This window comes from Melospiza melodia, unplaced genomic scaffold, assembly GCF_035770615.1.
Source record: "Melospiza melodia melodia isolate bMelMel2 unplaced genomic scaffold, bMelMel2.pri scaffold_361, whole genome shotgun sequence".
Taxonomy (NCBI): domain Eukaryota; kingdom Metazoa; phylum Chordata; class Aves; order Passeriformes; family Passerellidae; genus Melospiza; species Melospiza melodia.
The window spans coordinates 39,194-57,959 of NW_026948681.1; the positions used below are offsets into that span (position 1 = coordinate 39,194).

Sequence of the window (18,766 nt, forward strand, 5' to 3'; positions counted from 1 at the left end):
AATTTCTCATTTTCCCCAATTTCCCCATTTTTCCCAATTCCCCATTTTTCCCAATTTCCCATTTTCCCCAATTTCCCCATTTTTCCCAATTTCCCCATTTTTTCCCCCATTTTTCCCAATTTCCCATTTTCCCCAATTTCCCCATTTTTCCCAATTTCCCGTTTTCCCCAATTTCCCCGTTTTTGCCCCGTTTCTCACCGATCCATTTGTCGTTGTTGTACCAGCTCAGGTTGTCCTTGGTGCTGTCGTAGTAACCGATCTTCTGGTACTCCCCGTCTGCGGGGGGACAGCGCGCAGGTGACACCGGCACAGGGGACAATGGGAAAGGTGACACCGGCACAGGTGACGAGGGACAGGTGACACCGGCACAGGTGACAGGGGACAGGTGACAATGGACAGGTGACAATGGACAGGTGAGACCGGGACAGGTGACAATGGACAGGTGACACAGGTGACACCGGGACAGGTGACATTGGACAGGTGACACCCACAAAGGTGACATTGGACAGGTGACACCCAATGGACAGGTGACATCTTCAGAACATTGGGACAGGTGGCATTGGACAGGTGACAATGGACAGGTGACACAGGTGACACCAGGACAGGTGACACCAGGACAGGTGACACCGGGACAGGTGACATTGGACAGGTGACATTGGACAGGTGACACCCACACAGGTGACACCAGGACAGGTGACACCTTGGGGACACTTGGATAGGTGACACCCAATGACAGGTGACAATGGGACAGGTGACATGGGACAGGTGACATTGGACAGGTGACAAGGGACAGGTGACAATGGACAAGTGACAATGGACAGGTGACAATGGACAGGTGGGACAGGTGACACCCAATAAACAGGTGACAATGGACAGGTGACATTGGACAGGTGACAATGGACAGGTGACATTGGACAGGTGACACCTTGGGGACACCCGGACAGGTGACAAGGGACAGCTGACACCCAATGGACAGGTGACACCAGCAGAGGTGACACCGGGACAGGTGACATTGGACAGGTGACAAGGGACAGGTGAGACCAGGACAGGTGACGAGGGACAGGTGACACGAGGATAGGTGGCACAGGTGACATTGGACAGGTGACATTGGACAGGTGGCACCCAATGGACAGGTGGGACAGGTGACACCCACAGAGGTGACACCAGGACAGGTGACAATGGGAAAGGTGACACCGGGACAGGTGAGACCGGCACAGGTGACACTGGGACAGGTGACACCTTGGGGACACTTGGATAGGTGACACCCAATGACAGGTGACAATGGACAGGTGACAATGGACAGGTGACATTGGACAGGAGACACCGGGACAGGTGACAACTTGGGGACACTTGGATAGGTGACACCCAATGACAGGTGACAATGGACAGGTGACAATGGACAGGTGACACCCACACAGGTGACACCAGGACAGGTGACATTGGACAGGTGACACCCAATGGACAGGTGACAGGGGACAGGTGACATTGGACAGGTGACACCTTGGGGACACCTTGAGAACACCAGGACAGGTGGGACAGGTGACACCCACAAAGGTGACATTGGACAGGTGACAATGGACAGGTGACACCAGGACAAGTGACACCTTGGGGACACCCAATGGATAGGTGACATTGGACAGGTGACACCGGCACAGGTGACATTGGACAGGTGACAATGGGAAAGGTGACACCGGGACAGGTGACATCTTCAGAACATTGGGACAGGTGACAATGGACAGGTGACAATGGGACAGGTGACACCCACACAGGTGACATTGGACAGGTGACATTGGACAGGTGACATTGGACAGGTGACAGGGGACAGGTGACACCAGGACAGGTGGCAATGGCACAGGTGACAACTTGGGGACACTTGGATAGGTGACACCCAATGACAGGTGACATTGGACAGGTGACAATGGGACAGGTGACAATGGGACAGGTGACATTGGACAGGTGACAATGGGACAGGTGACATCTTCAGAACATTGGGACAGGTGTCAATGGACAGGTGGCACAGGTGACACCCAATGGACAGGTGACACCGGGACAGGTGACAATGGACAGGTGACACCGGCACAGGTGACATTGGACAGGTGACAGGTGACACAGGTGACACTGGACAGGTGACACTGGACAAGTGACACTGGACAGGTGGCACAGGTGACAATGGACAGGTGGCACAGGTGACATTGGACAGGTGACACCGGGACAGGTGACATTGGACAGGTGACACCCACACAGGTGACACTGGGAGCGGTGCCACGTCCCTCAGTGTCACGTGCAGGTCCCCCCATTGTCCCCCCGCTGTCCCCTCACCCTGGAGCTGCTCGATCAGGGTCCAGGCCATGCGGGAGCCGCTGGCGTCGAACACCACGTGGCCCTGGAGAGGACGTGGATTTTGGAACCCCCCTTAGATGCCACCACCGCCCAAATGAGACTTTTAGAACCCCCGTTAGATGCCACCACCACCCAAATCCGGATTTTGGAACCCCCCCCAGATGCCACCACCACCCAAATCTGGATTTTCTGAGGTCACTCCACCCAAATCTGACTTTTGGAACCCCCCCTTAGATGCCACCACCACCCAAAATGAAAATTTGATGCCACCACCACCCAAATCTGACTTTTGGAACCCCCCTTAGATACCACCACCACCCAAATCTGACTTTTGGAACCCCCCTTAGATACCACCACCACCCAAACCTGACTTTTCTGAGGTTCCTCCACCCAAACCTGACCTTCCGGAACCCCCCCCTAGATGCCACCACCACCCAAATGTGAACTTTCTGAGGTTCCTCCACCATTTCTGAGGTCCCTCCACCCAAACCTGACCTTCCGGAACCCCCCCGAGATGCCACCACCACCCAAATCTGGATTTTGGAACCCCCCCCAGATGCCAGCTGCGCTCACCGAGACGCCCTCGAAGGCGGAGGAGTTGAGGGCGCGGTAGATCTCGTCGGTGATGGTTTTGAGACCCCATTTCCGAGGTCCCTCCACCCAAACCTGACTTTCCGGAACCCCCTTTAGATGCCACCACCACCCAAATCTGACTTTCAGGGCCATTTCTGAGGTTCCTCCACCCAAATCTGACTTTTTGGGACCCAATTTCTGAGGTTCCTCCACCCAAACCTGGATTTTGGAACCCCCCTTAGATGCCACCTCCACCCAAATCTGAACTTTCTGAGGTTCCTCCACCATTTCTGAGGTTCCTCCACCCAAATCTGACTTTTGCAACCCCCTTTAGATGCCACCACCACCCAAATCTGACTTTCAAAGCCCCATTTCTGAGGTTCCTCCAACCAAAAATGGAGTTTGGAACCCCCTTTAGATGCCACCACCACCCAAATCTGACTTTTAGAACCCCCCTTAGATGCCACCACCACCCAAACCAGACTTTTAGAACCCCCCTTAGATGCCACCACCACCCAAACCAGACTTTTAGAACCCCCCTTAGATGCCACCACCACCCAAATCTGACTTTCAAAGCCCCATTTCTGAGGTTCCTCCACCCAAACCTGACTTTCCGGAACCCCCCTCAGATGCCACCACCACCGCCCAACCCCTGCGCTCACCGAGACGCCCTCGAAGGCGGAGGAGTTGAGGGCGCGGTAGATCTCGTCGGTGATGGTCTTGTTGTTGTAGTTGAACTCGTCCAGGCCCACGCCGTGCCGCGCCAGCTCCTGCGCCGTCTTGTTGAGCGCCAGCGCCAGCGCCCAGATGGCGTCGTAGGCCAGCGGCGCCTCCTGGTAGCCCCCGGTCTCCTTGGGGTTGGGGCCCAGGCGCTTCTCCAGCTTGGCGATGAACTCCTGCGACGTCTGCGGGAGGACAACCAAGGGCTGGGTTGGGGACCAGCCGAGGTTGGGTTGGAGATCAACCAATGGTTGGGTTGGAGAACATTCAATGGTTGGGTTGGAGATCAGCCAATAGTTGGGTTGGAGAACATTCAATGGTTGGGTTGGAGACCAGACAAGGGTTGGGTTGGAGATCAACCAAGGTTGACCCAATTGTTGGGTTGGAGACCACCCATGGCTGGGTTGGAGACCATCCAAGAGTCACCCAATGGTTAGGTTGGAGATCAGCCAAGGGTTGGGTTGGACACCACCCAAGGTTGATCCAAGGTTGGGTTGAGAACATTCAATGGTTGGGTTGGAGAACATTCAATGGGCCGGTTGGAGACCAGACAATGGTTGGGTTGGAGATCAGCCAATGGTTGGGTTGGAGAACATTTCAATGGTTTGGGTTGGAGAACATTCAATGGTTGGGTTGGGGACCAGCCAATGGTTGGGTTGGAGAACATTCAATGGTTGGGTTGGAGAACATTCAATGGTTGGGTTGGAGAACATTCAATGGTTGGGTTGGAGAACATTCAATGGTTGGGTTGGAGATCAGCCAAGGGTTGGGTTAGGCACCACCCAAGGTTGATCCAAGGTTTGGGTTGGAGAACATTCAAGGGTTGGGTTGGGGATCAGCCAAGGTTGGGTTGGAGACCACCCAAAGGTCACCCAATGGTTGGGTTGGAGATCAGCCAAGGTTGGGTTGGAGATCAGCCAAGGGTTGGGTTGGAGAACACCCAATGTTCACCCAAGGTTGACCCAAAGTTGACTCAAAGTTGGGTTGGAGAACAATCAATGGTTGGGTTGGAGACCACCCAAGGTTGACCCAATGGTTGGGTTGGAGAACATTCAATGGTTGGGTTGGGGACCAGCCAAGGTTGGGTTGGACACCACCCAAAGGTCACCCAATGGTTGGGTTGGAGACCACCCAAGGTTGGGTTGGAGAACATTCAATGGTTGGGTTGGAGAACATTTCAATAGTTGGGTTGGAGAACATTCAATGGTTGGGTTGGAGATCAGCCAATGGTTGGGTTGGAGAACATTCAATGGTTGGGTTGGAGAACATTCAATGGTTGGGTTGGGGACCAGCCAAGGGTTGGGTTGGAGACCACCCATGGCTGGGTTGGAGACCATCCAAGAGTCACCCAATGGTTGGGTTGGAGACCAGCCAAGGTTGACCCAAAGTTGACTCAAAGTTGGGTTGGAGATCACCCAATGGTTGGGTTGGAGACCATCCAAGAGTCACCCAATGGTTGGGTTGGAGACCAGCCAAGGGTTGGGTTGGACACCACCCAAGGTTGATCCAATGGTTGGGTTGGAGAACATTCAATGGTTGGGTTGGAGAACATTCAATAGTTGGGTTGGAGATCAGCCAAGGGTTGGGTTGGAGAACACCCAATGTTCACCCAAGGTTGACCCAAAGTTGACTCAAAGTTGGGTTGGAGAACATTCAATGGTTGGGTTGGAGACCACCCAAGGTTGACCCAATGGTTGGGTTGGAGACCAGCCAGTGGTTGGGTTGGAGAACATTCAAGGGTTGGGTTGGAGATCAGCCAAGGGTTGGGTTGGGGACCAGCCAAGGGTTGGGTTGGAGACCACCCAAGGTTGGGTTGGAGAACATTCAATGGTTGGGTTGGAGATCAGCCAATGGTTGGGTTGGAGAACATTCAATGGTTTGGGTTGGAGACCACCCAAGGTTGACCCAATGGTTGGGTTGGAGAACATTCAATGGTTGGGTTGGAGATCAGCCAAGGGTTGGGTTGGAGAACACTCAATGTTCACCCAAGGTTGACCCAAAGTTGACTCAAAGTTGGGTTGGAGAACATTCAATGGTTGGGTTGGAGACCACCCAAGGTTGACCCAATGGTTGGGTTGGAGACCAGCCAGTGGTTGGGTTGGAGAACATTCAAGGGTTGGGTTGGAGAACATTCAAGGGTTGGGTTGGAGAACATTCAGTGGTTGGGTGTGAGACCACCCAAGGGTTGGGTTGGAGAACACCCAAAGTGGACCCAAGGGTTGGGTTGGAGACCAGCCAAAGTTGACTCAAAGTTGGGTTGGAGAACATTCAATGGTTTGGGCTGGAGACCACCCAAGGTTGACCCAAGGTTCTGGTTGGAGACCACCCAAGGTTGGGTTGGAGAACATTCAAGGGTTGGTTTGGAGACCACCCAAGGTTGACCCAAGGTTCTGGTTGGAGACCACTCAATGTTCACTCATGGTTTGGGTTGGAGACCACCCAAGGTTGACCCAAGGTTTGGGTTGGAGACCACCCAAGGTTTGGACTGGAGACCACCCATGGTTGACCCAATGGTTGGGTTGGAGACCACCCAAGGTTGACCCAAGGGTTGGCTTGGAGACCACCCAAGGTTTGGCTTGGAGACCACCCAAGGTTGACCTGAGGTTTGGCTTGGAGACCACCCAAGGTTTGGGTTGGACACCACCCAAGGTTGACCCAAGGTTCTGGTTGGAGACCACCCAAGCTTGGTCCTGGCCAGCGGCCCAGGAGGCCCCAGGGCCCACCCACCATGTTGGAGATGCTGCGCGTGTTCTCGGGGTTGAGCATGACGATCTCGGTGGTGATGTGACCTTCCACCGCCTCGGCCATCTGGTCGGCCGTGCAGTTGATGGACGGGTCGGGCGTGCGGAACCACTTGTTGGCGTACCAGCCGATGAGGAACCACACGTACTTCTTGCCGTAGAGCTTCTCCTTGTAGACCTGCACCATCATCATCGTCATCATCATCATCATCCATCCATCATCGATCCACCATCATCATCATCCATGATCCACCATCATCCATCCATCCATGATCCACCATCATCCATCCATCCATCATCCATGATCCATCATCATTGATCCATCACCATCCATCATCATCCATCCATGATCCACCATCATCCATCCATCCATCATCCATCTCCATCCATCCATGATCCATCATCATTGATCCATCATCATCCATCCATGATCCATCATCATCATCCATCCATGATCCATCATCATCCATCCATCCATGATCCATCATCATCATCCATCCATGATCCACCATCATCCATCTCCATCCATCCATGATCCATCCATCCATGATCCATCATCCATCCATCCATGATCCATCATCATCATCATCATCATCATCCATCCATGATCCACCATCATCATCATCATCATCCATCCATGATCCATCATCATCCATCCATGATCCACCATCATCCATCCATCCACCATCCATGATCCATCATCATTGATCCATCACCATCCATCATCATCCATCCATGATCCACCATCATCATCATCCATCCATCCATGATCCATCATCATTGATCCATCATCCATCCATCCATGATCCATCATCATCCATCCATCCATGATCCATCATCATCATCATCCTTCCATCATCCATCTCCATCCATCTATCCATCCATGGTCCACCATCACTGATCCACCATCAGAACCACTTGTTGGCGTACCAGCCAATGAGGAACCACACGGACTTCTTGCCGTAGAGCTTCTCCTTGTAGACCTGCGTCATCATCATCATCATCATCATCATCATCATCATCATCATCATCATCATCCATCCATCCATCCATCCATCCATCCATCCATCCGTGATCCATCATCATTGATCCACCATCATCATCCATCCATCCATGATCCACCATCATCATCATCCATCCATCATCCATCCATCCATCCATCATCATTGATCCATCATCACCATCAGCATCAATCCATCATCATTGATCCATCATCATCACCATCATCCATCTCCATCCATCCATCCGTGATCCATCCATCATCATCATCATCATTGTCATCATCATCCATCCATCCATGATCCATCATCATGGATCCATCATCCATCATCATCATCCATCCATGATCCATCACCATCCATCCATCCATGATCCACCATCATCCATCCATCCATGATCCATGATCCATCTCCATCCATCCATCCATGGTCCACCATCACTGATCCACCATCAGAACCACTTGTTGGTGTCCCAGCCGATGAGGAACCACACGGACTGCTTGCCGTAGAGCTTCTCCTTGTAGACCTGCACCATCATCATCATCATCATCATCATCATCCATCCATGATCCACCATCATCATTGATCCATCATCCATGATCCATCATCATCATCATCCATCCATCCATGATCCATCATCATTGATCCATCATCATCCATCCATCCATCCATGATCCACCATCATCATCATCCATCCATCATCCATCCATCCATCCATCATCATTGATCCATCATCACCATCAGCATCAATCCATCATCATTGATCCATCATCATCACCATCATCCATCTCCATCCATCCATCCATCCGTGATCCATCATCATTGACCCATCATCCATCCATCCATCCATGATCCATCATCATCATCATCATCATTGATCCATCATCCATCCATCCATCCATGATCCATCACCATCCATCCATCCATGATCCACCATCATCCATCCATCCATCCATGATCCACCATCATCCATCCATCCATCCATGATCCATGATCCACCATCATCATCCATCCATGATCCACCATCATCATCATCCTTCCATCATCCATCATCATCCATCATCCATCCATGGTCCACCATCACTGATCCACCATCAGAACCACTTGTTGGTGTCCCAGCCGATGAGGAACCACACGGACTGCTTGCCGTAGAGCTTCTCCTTGTAGACCTGCGTCATCATCATCATCATCATCATCATCATCATCATCCATCCATGATCCATCCATGATCCATCTCCATCCATCCATCCATCCATGATCCACCATCATCCATCCATCCATGATCCATGATCCATCATCATTGATCCATCACCATCCATCATCATCCATCCATGATCCACCATCATCCATCCATCCATCATCCACCATCATCATCCATCCATCCATGATCCATCATCATTGATCCATCTCCATCCATCCATGGTCCACCATCACTGATCCACCATCAGAACCACTTGTTGGCGTCCCAGCCGATGAGGAACCACACGGACTGCTTGCCGTAGAGCTTCTCCTTGTAGACCTGCACCATCATCGTCATCATCATCATCATCCATCCATGATCCACCATCATCATCATCCATCCATCCATGGTCCACCATCATCATCATCCATCCATCCATGATCCATCATCATCCATCCATCATCCATCATCCATCCATCCATCCATCCATCCATCCATCCATGATCCATCATCATCATCATCCATGGTCCATCATCATCCATCATCATCATCATCATCATTGTCATCATCATCCATCCATTCATCCATGATCCATCATCATTGATCCATCATCCATCATCCATCCATCTCCATCCATCCATGATCCATCATCATTGATCCATCACCATCCATCCATCCATCCATCCATGATCCATGATCCATCATCATCATCCATCCATCCATCCATCCATCCATCCATCATCCATCTCCATCCATGATCCACCATCATTGATCCATCATCATCCATCCATCCATGATCCATCAATATCCACCACCATCATCATCATCCATCATCCATCCATCCATGATCCATCATCATTGATCCATCATCATCATCATCATCCATCATCCATCCATCTCCATCCATCCATGGTCCACCATCACTGATCCACCATCAGAACCACTTGTTGGTGTCCCAGCCGATGAGGAACCACACGGACTGCTTGCCGTAGAGCTTCTCCTTGTAGACCTGCACCATCATCGTCATCATCATCATCATCATCATTGTCATCATCATTGTCATCATCCATCCATCCATGGTCCATCATCATTGATCCATCATCCATCATCCATCCATGATCCATCATCACCATCTCCATCCATGATCCATCATCACCATCTCCATCCATGGTCCACCATCACCATCTCCATCCATGGTCCACCATCACCACCATCTCCATCCATGGTCCATCCCCACCACCACCATCTCCATCCATCCATGGTCCATCACCACCATCTCCACCCATGTCCCACCATCCCCACCATCTCCATCCATGATCCACCATCACCATCTCCATCCATGGTCCACCATCTCCATCCATGGTCCACCATCACCATCTCCATCCATGGTCCATCATCACCATCTCCATCCATGGTCCACCATCACCATCTCCATCCATGGTCCACCACCACCACCACCATCTCCATCCATGGTCCATCATCATCACCATCTCCATCCATGGTCCACCATCCCCACCATCTCCATCCATGGTCCACCACCACCACCACCATCTCCACCCATCCATGGTCCCACCACCATCACCATCACCATCCATGGTCCACCATCACCATCATCATCATCCATCTCCATCCATGATCCACCATCTCCACCCATGGTCCATCACCATCTCCACCCATCCATGGTCCCACCACCCCCCCCATCTCCATCCATGGTCCACCACCTCCACCCATCCATGGTCCCACCACCCCCACCATCTCCATCCATGGTCCACCATCACCATCACCATCACCATCACCATCACCATCTCCATCCATGATCCACCATCACCATCACCATCTCCATCCATCCATCCATCCATGTCCCACCATCTCCATCCATGTCCCACCATCTCCATCCATGGTCCACCATCTCCATCCATGTCTCACCATCTCCATCCATGGTCCATCACCATCTCCATCCATGGTCCCACCATCTCCATCCATGGTCCACCATCACCACCATCTCCATCCATGGTCCACCACCATCTCCACCCACCCATGTCCCACCAGCCCCGATGTCCCCGCGCCGTCCCCACCTCGCAGAAGACCTTCCTGGCCACGGTCTCGTAGAAGAGCCCCACGATGATGCGCGCGTCCTGCCGCTGCGGGATTGGACGCTTCCTCAGGCCCCGCCCACCTCATTTGCATAAACCAACCACGCCCCTCCTCCCCCACCCCGATGGACCTCTGGAGGTGTCTTCTCCTCCTTCTGGAGGTCCACCATGGTCAGGGTGGTCCTGGAGGTCTGGTGGGACCTCAGGGTGGTCCTGGAGGTCTAGTGGGACCTCAGGATGGTCCTGGTGGGACCTCAGGGTGGTCCTGGTGGGACCTCAGGGTGGTCCTGGAGGTCTGGTGGGACCTCAGGGTGGTCCCAATGGTGGGGTGGGACCTCAGGATGGTCCTGGTGGGACCTCAGGGTGGTCCTGGAGGTCTGGTGGGACCTCAGGGTGGTCCTGGTGGGACCTCAGGGTGGTCCCGATGGTGGGGTTGGACCTCAGGGTGGTCCTGGAGGTGGGGTGGGACCTTGGGGTGGTCCTGGTGGGACCTCAGGGTGGTCCCAATGGTGGGGTTGGACCTCAGGGTGGTCCTGGTGGGACCTCAGGGTGGTCCTGGAGGTCTGGTGGGACCTCGGGGTGGTCCTGGAGGTCTGGTGGGACCTCAGGGTTGTCCTGGAGCTCTGGTGGGACCTCAGGGTGGTCCTGGTGGGACCTCAGGGTGGTCCCAATGGTGGGGTTGGACCTCGGGGTGGTCCTGAAGGTCTGGTGGGACCTCAGGGTGGTCCTGGTGGGACCTCAGGGTGGTCCTGGAGGTCTGGTGGGACCTCAGGGTGGTCCTGGTGGGACCTCAGGGTGGTCCCGATGGTGGGGTTGGACCTCAGGGTGGTCCTGAAGGTCTGGTGGGACCTCAGGGTGGTCCTGGAGGTCTGGTGGACCTCAGGGTGGTCCCGATGGTGGAGTTGGACCTCAGGGTGGTCCTGGAGGTGGGGTTGGACCTCAGGGTGGTCCTGAAGGTCTGGTGGGACCTCAGCGTGGTCCTGGTGGGACCTCAGGGTGGTCCCAATGGTGGGGTTGGACCTCAGGGTGGTCCTGGAGGTCTGGTGGGACCTCAGGGTGGTCCTGGAGGTCTGGTGGGACCTCAGGGTGGTTCTGGTGGGACCTCAGGGTGGTCCTGAAGGTGGGGTTGGACCTCAGGGTGGTCCCGATGGTGGGGTGGGACCTCCTGGTGGAGATGGGGAGGTCTCACCTTGAGGTTCTTGACGGAGGCCGAGGGGTCGGAGAAGAAGCTCTGGCGGAAGGTGATCTCCAGCCCGGCCTCCTTCACCCGCCGGTCCAGGTCGTCCAGGTCTGGTGGGGACGTGGGACATCAGAAATGGGGTTGGTGGCATCTCAGAGGGGTTTGGGGACATCAGAAATGGGGTTGGTGGCATCTCAGAGGGGTTTGGGAACATCGGAAATGGGGTTGGTGGCATCTCAAAGGGGTTTGGGGACACCAAAAATGGGGTTGGGGACACCAGAAATGGGGATGGGGACACCAGAAATGGGTTGGTGGCATCTCAAAGGGGTTTGGGGCACCAGCAATGGGGTTGGGGACATCAAACAGGGGTTGGTGGCCTCAAAAATGGGGTTGGTGGCATCTCAGAGGGGTTGGGGGCATCTCAGAGGGGTTTGGGGCACCAAAAATGGGGTTGGTGGCATCTCAGAGGGGTTGGGGGCATCTCAGAGGGGTTTGGGGCACCAAAAATGGGGTTGGTGGCATCTAGGAGGGGTTGGGGACACCAGGGAGGAACCCAAGGAAGATTTTGGGTCACCAAGGAGAACTTGAGGGTCACCAAGGAGGAACCCAAGGACAATTTTGGGGTCACCGAGAGGAACTTTGGATCCACCAAGGAGAACTTTGATGTCCCCAAGGAGAACTTTGGTGCCACCAGGAGAACTTTGGTGCCACCAGGAGAACTTTGGATCCACCAAGGAGAACTTTGCTGCCACCAAGAGGAATTTTGAGGTCCCCAAGGAGAACTTTGGTGCCACCAAGGAGAACTTTGGTGTCCCGTGTCCCCGTACCGAGGTGAATTTGGGGGCCACCAAAGAGGAACCCAAGGAGGAACCCAAGGAGAATTTTGGATCCACCAAGGAGAATTTTGGGGTCACCAAGGACAATTTCGGTGTCACCAAACCCAAGTTGGAATTGGAGGAACCAGGAACCCAAGGAGGAACCCAAGGAGGAACCCATGGAGAACTTTGGTGTCCCCAAGGTTCTGGTTCCCGTCCCCATACCGAGGTGAATTTGGGGCCCACCAAAGAGGAACCCAAGGAGGAACCCAGGGACGATTTTGGGGCCACCAAAGCCAAGTTGGAATTGGAGGAACCCAAGGAGGAATCCAAGGAGGAACCCAAGGAGGACTTTGGTGCCACCAAGAACAATTTTGAGGCCACCAAGAGGAACTTTGGGTCACCAAGGAGAACTTTGGTGTCCCCCAGGAGAACTTTGGATCCACCAAGGAGAACTTGAGGGTCACCAAGGAGGAACCCAAGGAGGAACCCAGGGACAATTTTGGGGTCACCAAGAGGAATTTTGGGACCACCAAGGAGGAACCCAAGGAGGAACCCAGGGAGAACTTTGGTGCCCCCCAGGAGAACTTTGGTGTCTCCAAGGAGAATTTCGGTGCCACCAAGGAGAACTTTGGTGCCCCCCAGGTCCCCGTACCGAGGTGAATTTGGGGGCCACCAAAGAGGAACCCAAGGAGGAACCCAAGGAGAACTTTGCATCCACCAAGGAGAACTTTGGTGCCACCAGGAGAACTTTGGTGTCCCCAAGGAGAACTTCGGTGTCCCCAAGGAGAACTTGAGGGTCACCAAGGAGGAACCCAAGGAGAATTTTGGGGTCACCAAGAAGGAACCCAAGGAGGAACCCAGGGATGATTCTGGGGCCACCAAGGAGAATTTTGGGGCCACCAAGGAGAATTTTGGGGCCACCAAGGAGGATTTTGGGGCCACCAAACCCAAGTTGGAATTGGAGGAACCCAGGAACCAATGAGGAACCCAAGGACAATTCTGGTGCCACCAAGGAGAACTTGAGGGTCACCAAGGAGGAACCCAAGGAGGAACCCAAGGAGAATTTTGGATCCACCAAGGAGAATTTTGGTGCCACCAAGGAGGAACCCGAGGAGAATTTTGGGGCCACCAAGGACAATTTCGGTGTCACCAAACCCAAGTTGGAATTGGAGGAACCCAGGAACCAAGGAGGAACCCAAGGAGGAACCCATGGAGAACTTTGGTGTCCCCAAGGTTCTGGTTCCCGTCCCCATACCGAGGTGAATTTGGGGGCCACCAAAGAGGAACCCAAGGAGGAACCCAGGGACGATTTTGGGGCCACCAAACCCAAGTTGGAATTGGAGGAACCCAAGGAGGAACCCAAGGAGGAACCCAAGGAGGACTTTGGTGCCACCAAGAACAATTTTGAGGCCACCAAGAGGAACTTTGGGGTCACCAAGGAGAACTTTGGTGTCACCAGGAGAACTTTGGATCCACCAAGGAGAACTTGAGGGTCACCAAGGAGGAACCCAAGGAGGAACCCAAGGACAATTTTGGGGTCACCGAGAGGAATTTTGGATCCACCAAGGAGAACTTTGATGTCCCCAAGGAGAACTTTGGTGCCACCAGGAGAACTTTGGATCCACCAAGGAGAACTTTGCTGCCACCAAGAGGAATTTTGAGGTCCCCAAGGAGAACTTTGGTGCCACCAAGGAGAACTTTGGTGTCCCGTGTCCCCGTACCGAGGTGAATTTGGGGGCCACCAAAGAGGAACCCAAGGAGGAACCCAAGGACAATTTTGGGGTCACCAAGGAGGAACCCAAGGAGAATTTTGGATCCACCAAGGAGAATTTTGGGGTCACCAAGGAGGATTTTGGGGTCACCAAACCCAAGTTGGAATTGGAAGAACCCAGGAACCAATGAGGAACCCAAGGAGGAACCCAAGGAGGAACCCAAGGAGGAACCCAAGGAGAACTTTGGTGCAACCAAGAGGAATTTTGGATCCACCAAGGAGAACTTTGGTGCCACCAGGAGAACTTTGGTGTCCCCAAGGAGAACTTTGGTGCCACCAGGAGAACTTTGGATCCACCAAGGAGAACTTTGGTGCCACCAAGAGGAATTTTGAGGTCTCCAAGGAGAACTTTGGTGCCACCAGGAGAACTTTGGTGCCCCCCAGCTCCATACCGAGGTGAAGACCTCCTCGGTCTGCTGGATGGTGGCGATCTTGGTCCAGCCCCACTTGCGGAAGAGCTGCACGCGCGTCGGGTTGTGCAGCGTGGCCGAGGGGTGCGTGCGGAAAAACGTCGGGAAGCGCCGGCGGTTGGACAGCGCCGGCGAGCTCGAGCCGTACGACAGCTGGGAACGACAAAATTTCAAAAAATTTACAAAATTTTCAAAAAATTCAACAAAAATTCAAAAATTTTTCAAAAATTTTGAAATTTTGGGGATTTTTTGCGATTTTTTTGCGATTTTTGGGGATTTTTTGGTGATTTTTTAACATTTTTCTTTATTTTTGTGGATTTTTGGGTTGTTTTTTTTTTGCTGGAAAATCCCAAAATTTTCAAAATTTTTCAAAATTTCCAGGTTTTTTTAGGGAATTTTTTGGGGATTTTTAAAGACTTTTATCTTTAATTTGTGGCAATTTTGGGGGATTTCTTTTATTTTATGGGGATTTTGTTGAGATTTCTTTGGGAATTTTTGGTGATTTTGGGGGATTTTTTAAACTTTTTTTTCTTTATTTTTGTGGATTTTTTGGTGGATTTTTGGGTTGGTTTTTTTTGCTGGAAAATTCCCCAAAAATTAGAAATAAATTTTCAAAAATTTTCAAACCTTCAGGTTTTTTAGAGAATTATTTGGGGAATTTTTTGGGATTTTAAAAGATTTTTATCTTAAATTTGTGGCGATTTTTGGGGGATTTCTTTTCATTTTATGGGGATTTTTAGTGGATTTTTATTTTTTGAGATTTCATTGAGAATTTTGGGGGATTTTTTTAGGATGTTTTAAGAATTTTTGGGGGATTTTTTGGGTATTTTTTTTAGGATTTTTGGGGATTTGAGGTTGCGAGGATTTGGGGAATTTGGAATTTTGGGCCGAGGGGTGCGTGCGGAAAAACGTCGGAAGCGCCGGCGGTTGGACAGCGCCGGCGAGCTCGAGCCGTACGACAGCTGGGAAAGACAAAATTTCAAAAAATTTACAAAATTTTCAAAAAAATTCAACAAAAATTTCAAAAATTTTTCAAAAATTTTGAATTTTTGGGGATTTTTTGCGATTTTTTTGCGATTTTTGGGGGATTTTTGGGGGATTTTTTTTACATTTTTTTCTTTATTTTTGTGGGTTTTTTGGTGGATTTTTGTTTTTTGTTTTTTGTTTTTTTCTGGAAAATCCCCAAAATTATAAAAAAAATTTACAAAAATTTTCAAACATTTCCAAAAATTCCAGGTTTTTTTAGGGAATTTTTTTGGTTTTTTAAAGATTTTTTTTCTTTAATTTTTGGCGATTTTTTGGCGATTTTTTGGGGATTTCTTTTTATTTTATGGGGATTTTTTTTGATATTTGTTTGGGGATTTTTGGTGATTTTTTGGGATTTTTTTAATGGTTTTTCTTTATTTTTATGGATTTTTTGGTGGATTTTTGTTTTTTGTTTTTTGTTTTTTTCTGGAAAATCCCCAAAATTACAAAAAAAATTTACAAAAATTTTCAAAAATTTCCAAAAATTCCAGGTTTTTTTAGGGATTTTTTTTGTTTTTTTTAAGATTTTTTCTTTAATTTCTGGCGATTTTTTGGCGATTTTTTTTTTTTGGGAATTCTTTTTATTTTACGGGGATTTTTTGGCGCATTTTTTTTTAATTTTTTGGGATTTTTTGGAGAAATTTTTAGGGGGATTTTCGGAGATATTTTTGGGGATTTTTTTGGATTTTTGGGGAAGCACTGGCGGTTGGACAGCGCCGGGGAGCTCGAGCCGTACGACAGCTGGGAACGACAAAATTTCAAACATCTCAAAAACTTTCAAAAATTTTCAAAAATTCCCCAAAATTCCAGGGTTTTTCAGATAATTTTTTGGAATTTTTGGGAATCTTTTTGGATTTTTTAAAGATTTTTTTTTTCTTTAATTTGTGGCGATTTTTGGCGATTTTTTGGGGGATTCCTTTTTATATTATGGGGATTTTTAGCGGATTATTTTTTTGAGATTTCATTGAGAATTTTTGGGGATTTTTGGGGGACTTTTTTTAGGATTTTTGAGGTTGTGAGGATTTGGGGAATTTGGGAATTTTGGGATTAGGGGTGCGTGCGGAAAAACGTCGGGAAACGGCGGCGGTTGGACAGCGCCGGAGAGCTCGAGCCGTACGACAGCTGGGAACAGCAAAATTCCAAAAAATTTCAAAAATTTAAAAAAAATTTAAAAAAAAATTCAAAAATTTTGAATTTTTGGTGATATTTTGGGGATTTTTTGTGATTTTTTTGGTGATTTTTTTTACTTTTTTTTTCTTTATTTTTGTGGATTTTTTTTTGTGGATTTTTGAGTTGGTTCTTTCAAAAAAAATGTCAAAAATTCCCGGATTTTTCCCCCAAAATTCGGGAATTTTCCGGCGATTCCTCGCTCACCACGGTGACGTTCCAGATGCGCGCGGCCTCGGCCACCAGGGTGGAGACGCTGGAGCAGCCGGGCATGAGGATGATCTTGAACGGGAGGTTGTAGAGCAGCTCGTAGAGCAGCTTGGTGGCCTGGCCGGGGTCACACTGAGGGACAATCGGGGACAATCCCAGTTCAAACCAGTACAAACCAGTTTGGACACAAAAAACACCAAATTCCCAAAAAATCCACCCCAAAAACCCAAAAATCCACCCAAAATGGCCCCAAAACCCCCAAAATCCAAGATGGCACCAGGTGGATCAAGGTCACACTGAGGGACAATCGGGGACAATCCAGTTCAAACCAGTACAAACCAGTTTGGACACAAAAAACCCCAAAATTCCCAAAAAAATCCACCCCAAAATGGCCCCAAAAACCCCAAAAATGGCCCAAAAACCCAAAAATCCAAGATGGCACCAGGCGGGATCAAGGTGACACTGAGGGGACAATCGGGGACAATCCCAGTTCAAACCAGTACAAACCAGTTTGGACCCAAAAAACCCCAAAATTCCCAAAAAAATCCACCCCAAAAACCCAAAAAATCCACCCAAAATGGCCCCAAAAACCCCAAAACCCCAAAAATCCACGATGGCACCAGTTGGGATCAGGGTGACACTGAGGGGACAATCGGGGACAATCCCAGTTCAAACCAGTACAAACCAGTTTGGACACAAAAAAACCCAAAATTCCCAAAAAAATCCACCCCAAAAACCCAAAATTGCCACAAAAATGGCCCCAAAAATGGCAAAAATCCATGGATGGACCCATCAATTCAAGGACATTGAGGGGACAATCGGGGACAATCGGGGACAATCCAGTTCAAACCAGTACAAACCAGTTTGGACACAAAAAAACACCAAAATTCCCAAAAAAATCCACCCCAAAAACCCAAAAATCCACCCAAAATGGCCCCAAAAACCCCAAAACCCCAAAAATCCACGATGGCACCAGTTGGGATCAGGGTGACACTGAAGGGACAATCGGGGACAATCCAGTTCAAACCAGTACGGACCAGTTTGGACACAAAAAACACAAAATTCCCAAAAAATCCACCCCAAAATGGCCCCAAAAACCCCAAAAATGGCCCCAAAAATGGCCCCAAAAATGGCAAAAATCCATGGATGGACCCATCAATTCAAGGACATTGAGGGGACAATCGGGACAATCGGGGACAATCCCAGTTCAAACCAGTACGGACCAGTTTGGACACAAAAAACCCCAAATTCCAAAAAAATCCACCCAAAATGGCCCCAAAAACCCCAAAATTGACCCCAAAAATCCACCCCAAAATGGCCCCAAAATGCCTAAAATGACCCCAAAAATCCCAAATTTTACCAAAAAATCCCCAATTTTCAACCCCAAATATTCAAATTTTCAACTTAAAATCCCCCCAAAATTCCATTTTTTACCCAAAAAATCCCCATTTTTTTTACCCAAAAAATCCCCAATTTTCAACCCCAAAAAATCAAATTTTCAACTTAAAATTTCCCCCCAAAATTTTCATTTTTTACCAA

At 50.1% G+C, this 18,766-nt stretch overlaps 1 protein-coding gene across 1 annotated transcript in view; it reads right to left on the reverse strand.

Moving 5' to 3' along the window:
- GABBR1 (gamma-aminobutyric acid type B receptor subunit 1) overlaps window positions 1-17,401 on the reverse strand; it is a gene marked incomplete at its 5' end in the record, with an annotated part of 42,865 nt that extends 25,464 nt beyond the window's left edge. The window contains 8 exon segments of the mRNA XM_063183079.1: window positions 199-276; window positions 2,320-2,383; window positions 3,576-3,818; window positions 6,361-6,552; window positions 10,628-10,693; window positions 11,835-11,935; window positions 14,800-14,977; window positions 17,225-17,401. Coding sequence (XP_063039149.1) covers window positions 199-276; window positions 2,320-2,383; window positions 3,576-3,818; window positions 6,361-6,552; window positions 10,628-10,693; window positions 11,835-11,935; window positions 14,800-14,977; window positions 17,225-17,401 — 1,099 coding nt within the window.
- Window positions 17,402-18,766: the final 1,365 nt, after the last annotated feature.